The following is a 7,054-nucleotide window of genomic DNA, read 5'->3' on the forward strand; positions in this document are numbered from 1 at the left end:
ACCAAACATCTGTCCTAGTTTAGTAAAGGGGATGAAGTTCCCTTGATTATTTCTAATAGGAGATCCTAGCAAAACAAACAAAATGAAACACACCTCTAGGGGACTCTCTGATAAATCATCAGGAGCAGAAGGGACATCTCTTTCTCTCTCACTCTGAAACATCATCTGGTCTGCCCTGTCTTCTCACATATAATCCAGATTTTAAGAACTGGAGAGGTACTGGATATTTCTTTTCATTGTCCTCTTTATTTCAGATCTCTATCTTTATTTAGCTCCTTAAGATTTTTTTATTATTAATATTCTGTTGTGCGTTACCCTTCAGTGGTGGGAGAGTTGACAATTCCAAATGTGTTCCTAACATTTCTTTTTATTTTTCTCTTTTTTTCCCCAGAGCTTGTGTTATCTTGGGTGTCATATTCCTTCTGTCATCGCTATGTATTGTGATCAAAGCCATCCATGATCTTGCGAAGAAAGTGCTTCCAGAAGTGGTAAGGTGATCCATGTTATTTGAAATGTACTCTTTATTACCTACACTGCCAGTGAGTCTGAGAAAGGCCAGCATCTCCTTTCAAAAAGACCCGTTGAACTTGCCAAAACTGTAGCAGGTACATATTCTGCCTGGCTGCCCTTATTGGTCCTAGTCTTCAAGCAGTGTTTTTTCCTTATGTGATGGAGTATAGTCTTTATGGGTTTTTGTAGGCTTGACCCCATCTTTTCTTGTCCTTGGTTGCCTTCATGGGCCAAATTTTTCTCAGCATCATCACTTACAGCTTTTATACAGGACTGTAAGAGCTGACTTACAGAGAGGAGGTCTCTTTGGGCTTTAAATGAAAGTGGTAGAATTTTATGAGGAGAATGTTTCCACAGTTTACTACTCCAATGGCTCCGTAATAAATAAATACTCAGTATTTTATTTTTAATGTGGAAAAAATGTATTTTTGGATTGTATTTTTTTGTTTTCCAGCTCTTGCCTCCAATTCCAGAGCCATGTACGAGTAGCAGGAGTGAAACAGGTGAGGGGAGCATGCTGAGTGAAAGAGCTGGCTTTTCAACTGGCTCACCACGGAGCATCACAAAGGGCTTTTCTCCTGCTCTCTGCTTTCTTTTGGTTATGAAAGCCAGCCCCTACTTGGCCTATAGAGCAGCTCTCCCCAGTGGCCTTTCTCTCAGCTCTGCTCTGTCCTGTCCTGCTTGCTTCCTTTCAGTGGTGGGTATTAACTTCCCTGAGCTCTAGTCATCCAAACTAGCTATTCTCCAAGAGCACCATTTGGCAATGGTTTCACTCCCAGAAGACTCTTGCTAATGTGCTCAAACAAAATGAGGCTTCAGTTCGGTTATAGTATATACAACCTGACTTGGACCTTTAAGTGTTCGAGAAACGTGTGGATGTGGCGCTTCAGGACATGGTTTAGGGGACTTGGTGGCGCTGGACTAATGGTTGGACTTGATGATCTTGAAGGTCCTTTCCAACCTTGTGATTCTGTGATTTTGTATTCACCCTTCATGAAATTTGGTCTATTTGTAAATGCGTGCAGACTTTCATATCAGGGCTTCACCCTGCCAAGTACTATTCTCAACACAGCATGAGAGAGAACCCTAAACTCCTTGCTTTCAACCAGGAGATGGAGGCAGAGCTGGAAAAAAAAGCCAAAATGGAATTTCAGCTTGTTACCTACTGCTAGCAGTGCAGGTGACCTACTGGGTCTTGTGCTCTCATGGAAACTTCCAAGAAGCTGGGCAACTACAGAATCTTATTTTCAGTAGTTCAGTGAAATTTGGGCAAAGATGAGTAAGCACAGAAAAAGCCCGTAAACTAATGCATTACTGAGTTGCAGCCAGGTGCATTGTTCGACTGCAGGTGATTCATGTTCTCTTTGCATTTTACTTTTCCTCTTTTCCAGTCTTCATAATTTACTGCCTCCTCGGCTCTGCCAGCATAACAGCACATGTAGTTGTCCACCAGGCGGTTCTGTCAACATGATCTAGGTTAGCTTGAACACTTTAATAGTCAGTTCTCAAACTCAACCAAAACATTTTGACATTGAAGGAGATCCAGATAAGGGTGAGGGGAGACCCTACAGTGATGGCCAGCTAAGGACATCTTAACTTGGCTGTACCCAAACAGTGCATCTGGCTACAGTCTGACTCCTATTTAGTGAGAAAATTAAATATATTGTCTTGACTCTGTGAAGCAGCAGTAAAGTAAGAAGGGAGGCTGCAATAATAATTAAATCACCCGTTTGGTGAATTTATGGTAGCATAGATCAGATTAATTTGGGTCTCTTAGTCTAATTCATTGGGGGCAAATGTCATATTAATTCCAGCTGTAGGAACAAAACTTTAAAAGATGTGTCATCTATATCTCACTCTTCCATTATTACAGGTACTGTCTAAACGTGAGGGCTCTGTTTCTTACCTGGGGAGAAATGTCTCCTATTTGCAGCAGTCATTTGTGACTTGCAGATGTGTTACACTTCCTCATTTTAAATTTTTGAAATGCGTTTACAACAGAAAAAAAAAAAAGAAATCAGAGCTACAGAAAGGTGTCCCCGAAGAGAAGACCCCATTACATTTCAGGTGTCCTGTGAGAATAATTTATACAGATCCCCTTTGTCACAGACTGCCTTGGATTCAGAGTTCAGTGCCCTAAAACTGTTTCAGGTAGGTAGAAGTTAGGGTGGAGACTTCTTACATTTGACACAGTATCAGGATAAATAGATAATTTTGTTCCGGTTACGTCAGGCTGCCTGTTCTAGCTCACTTGGGCATTCAAATACATCCTTCAAACTGTTGATAGTATTTGGCAGGGCACAGACTGTGGCTGACTAGTGGCAGGGGGAAAGGCGCATGCACACACGTGAAGGATTTTCATACCTTGCAATTCTGCCTGGAAAGTGGGTTAGAACAAGGGATGAAAAAAGATGGTATTTCTGTTCAGTGTCTCTTAAATGACGTGGCAAGGATTCTTGTTTCAAAGTCTTTCAGTACATCTCACTGTGGGAAACTGATTCAGTAAGGGTCGCGTGACAGGTGAAATATCTCTGTGTAAACTAAGAATAACACTGAAAAATGGAGAGACTGAGAGAACAGCATTACTGCTGCACGTCGTGGCCAGCGAGGTGTTATGCCTAAGAGTTGCTACATTAATTGCTACGTTGGGGAAAAGGATGCTGTTTAATAGAAGCCTTTTCAGTTGCTCTAGCTGTGCTTGAATCTGATGCTGATTTTCTGTTTGCGTAATACTCCCTTAGCTGCTCTGTCTCTCAGCAGAAATAGTCATTTTTCCCAGTTATTTGGGTCTTTGCTGATTGAGTATGTTCTCAGCTAATCTGCTGCTGCCCATAATGATATGCAGACGATATCATTAGCATCTTAGCAGAGTGTAAATCTGCTCAAATTAAATCAGTAAGGGGGAGAAGTTTCTGCCTCTACTCTTTTATCTAGGGTGCTGTCTTCTACTTCTTGGACCACCAATGAACTAATTGCTAATGATACTAATTTCTGTAATATCTTGTAATGTAATTTAGCTATAATGTATGGACGTGTATGGAAAAATAATAGAACAGCGTTTTCTGCTAATGGCTTTTTGCATAGCAGTGAAGTAACCAGTTCTGCATCAAAACAGTGACCTGAAATACTTTCTGATTATGATCTCTGTATTGCTGAGATTTCATATTAACGTGCTACTGTCATGCCAGGGAAATATCCTTGTGGTGTGAGCAAGAATAGACCGTTAAGACCAAAGAAAGGTAGTGTAACTCCACTGGTGTCCCAAACTGGTATAAAACTAGGGTGAAGAGCTCTGCACTAGATTAAGAGGACGTATGCTTTAACATAAGTTTCACATGTGAGTCATAGTCGCATGATTTTTTTTGGTACAGTTTACGTCTTTACTAGTCTTTCTTGAAGCAAAGGTCATTGAAGATGTGGGTACTTTTCAAAGCATCTTGTGAAATTTTATATGTATGACTTCAATTTTAGGAGAGAATGTGGCTAAAGCCCAACTGGAAAATACTGCTTTTGGTGTTCAGATCATGAACACAAAGCTAGTATTGTCAGTCTCGAAGACAGAAATGGTTGAGAATGCATTGCTCTACTGTTCGTGGGGGATTCAAGATTAACATAATGTTAGTGCAGAGCAACATGATCGTTCTCATAACTATAAAGTCTCTTTGTACATCTTAATTTGTTGTAAACTTCAGTGACTTTGTCAGAGTTGAACATTGGGAGCAGTTATAATTTCTCTGAGTTCATTTTAATTTGCATAAGTTTTAGAGAAAATAGTATGATATGGACAAGTTTAATTTAAGAAATGAAATGGATCAAGCAATTAAGTATCTGCTTGCTAATTGTAAGGTGCTAGGATTAAAATCCTAGAAGCATAGTCAGTCACTGCTGAATAGTTCTGCATCAATTATACAAAGTTCATTGTATTTCTTGTTGCGTATAAGGTACATTGGTTACATATCTGTCAGTTCTTAATGCGCATTTAGCAAGAAAGGTATTTCCTTGGAAGGAATTTATGAGATCTTTAATGTAGAGGTTTTGTTGTCCTTGAAGTGGATCTCAGAAGAGTTGCTTCCATGAAAATACTACCAACAAGAAATTATATGAAATTCACATGACTAAGAAATCATTTGAAATGCTTTTTCAGATGTTTTGAACACATATTTTCTTTTCAGACGCAGGAATCTTCAGTATTGTTGTCATTTCACAATGATGATTTCAGCCCCAGGTCTGACAATCCTCAGCAGAATTCAGAGGTTTTAGAGGAGAATGACAGGTTTGCATGTTAACGGCACTTCCAGTTCGACTACCCCACCCTCTAAGGGGCTTACATGCCCACAGTTTCTTGTTAGTCTGCAGAGAGGAGCTACTTAATCTACAGGACAGGAGCTCAGATTTAGCTCACTCGGGCATTTTTCAGTCACCTATTTGAATTCTCTTATTCCATGCCGAATGTAATTTTGTTGAAACACTGAATAACGGCATTCACACTGGCACAGAAGAGAGGACAGTTAGAGCTCTTGGCTTTCTGCATTTCTTAGTACTGCTTCTGCCTTCCTTTTCTGCTTTCTGTTTGTTTTACCTCTTTCTCTGTGTTAAGTAAAAATAAATAATAGGTAGAGTATATCACTACACATGCTTTCAGCACAAGCAACGTGTTTCTTTTGAATGCTTCAAAACCTTGGGAAACACAAATCCTTTTGGATCCCTTGCTTGATATGCCAAGGACTGTAGTTAACTTTGAAATAGCCTGTAAGGCAGGATATGAAGGACTAGGTAGATTAATTGGTTTAAAATATGGATAAGTTTAATGGTAAGTGTTTGTCTGGAATTTTGACTCCTGGTAGCGTGTGTGTTTTTTATATGCAGCAACAACCATGGCCATACTGGGTCGGCCTAAACGCTCATTTTTGGGTCATCACTGATTTTCTTTGTAACTCCCTTTCTAGTTTTATCTCCATTTTTAGCTGAGAAAGCCTGCAGAACCTATAGGATTCAAGGTATAGATGTTACCAGGGATTTATACAGTATGTTTGTTTTTGAAATTACTACTGAGCACTGAATTGATATTTTTACAGAACTTTAACTGTAGATTCCATCTCCTGCAGTTAACAGCAAGTTCAGAAATTATCACTATTAGGTAAACTTGGGGTTTTCCCTGTGAACAGTACTTTATGTCATAATTAAAAAGAAGTCTGCCCTGAAAAATGACATTCTGTGTCAGGAGAGTTGGCCAGTGAATTGATTATACGCTTACTTACTATATAATCTGTATTTGTATTAATTACACACTTCTTACTATCATGGGGAAAAGTTTCTTTTCAAGGAATTGAATATATTAATCCTCAGGGTTCAAAATAAAATCCTTTGTGCTAGCATTTTCAATATTTGCAATGTAGAGCAGTATTTTCCAACAACTGATCCACAGAATTGTATTGCATATTGTGTTTTTAAACGAATTCATTAACGAAGACGTGAATTAATAGGGTTGATGATAAGGTAGATGTAGGAGAAATATTGCAGCTGAAGGGATCTATTTGTCTAAAAAGTCTGGAAACCACCAATATTGAATATATGTAGTGAGAAGTGCATAGAAGTGAGAAGAGGATTTTTTTCTCCCACATTTTCAAAGCTTTGGACATTACTTTTATTGAGCATCAGAAAACGTATTGGGGGTCTCTGATTTTTGGACAGAAGAGTAAATGATGAGAATAAAGCTTTCATGTCCCTTCCAGAGAGAATCTGTCTGTCATGTAACCTTACCTTGAATTTGCAGAGATGCTACATTTTCCTTTGGAGGAAAATCGGGGCGGGGTGTGTGTATGTAGACACAGTTTCTGCATGCATCAGCACATATGCACAAGTCACTTTATCAAGCTGTGACCTCCATTCTCATTTGCCTGAAAATATTTTTAATTAAAGCTTTCTTATTTTATGAATTTCGAAATGTGATGACATTTTCCGTTGTCTTGGAACATGTTGGTTTTGCAGGAAATCGTACTGTTTCTCTCCTATTCTTATCATATAGCTAGGATGCTTAGATATTTGGGTAAGATTTCCTGTAAAAAGTAGGTGTATATGTGCTGTATAGAGCCCATATAGAGCCCCCAGACTTTCCCAGAATTTTTACATGACACTGTCTTAGACTTTCTATGCATGTGCTGTACAGTGGATCTGTCCAAACGCTATGCATATGTTTGCAGTGAGGAGTAGCTGTGAACATGCTATTGTATGCCTGGAAAACTTGAAAAAAATATGGAAAGATCACAAAATTCCAAGAAAACTTCCCCCTCCCCGAAAGAGAGATGTGCCGTTAATGTGTGGGAACGTTACAGCTACAAATTCCATGTCTTTCTGTGTTCTTCTCCTATTTCTTATATCACTGTGAATTTCTTATCTAGCTGTGAATCTTTATTCTTTGATGGTGTGCTTCAGCATGACATGCCGTAGTTATTATTTCAGTTTTCAGTTTCATATCGTTGACCCCTAAGGAAATACTTTTCACCGATCAGCTCTTTCTGTCTTCCCCCCCACCCCCGCCCACACG

General features: G+C 39.2%; 1 protein-coding gene across 1 annotated transcript in view; it reads left to right on the plus strand.

Annotated features, from left to right (window-relative positions):
* Positions 1–391: 391 nt before the first annotated feature.
* The window catches only part of TMEM163 (transmembrane protein 163), a gene marked incomplete at its 5' end in the record, with an annotated part of 22,010 nt that continues 15,347 nt past the window's right edge, over positions 392–7,054 (plus strand). Inside the window, one exon of the mRNA XM_010290388.1 lies at positions 392–488. Within this exon, the coding sequence (XP_010288690.1) occupies positions 392–488 (97 nt within the window). The remainder of the gene's footprint in view (positions 489–7,054) is intronic.

Source organism: Phaethon lepturus, unplaced genomic scaffold, assembly GCF_000687285.1.
Source record: "Phaethon lepturus isolate BGI_N335 unplaced genomic scaffold, ASM68728v1 scaffold13057, whole genome shotgun sequence".
Classification (NCBI taxonomy): Eukaryota; Metazoa; Chordata; class Aves; order Phaethontiformes; family Phaethontidae; genus Phaethon; species Phaethon lepturus.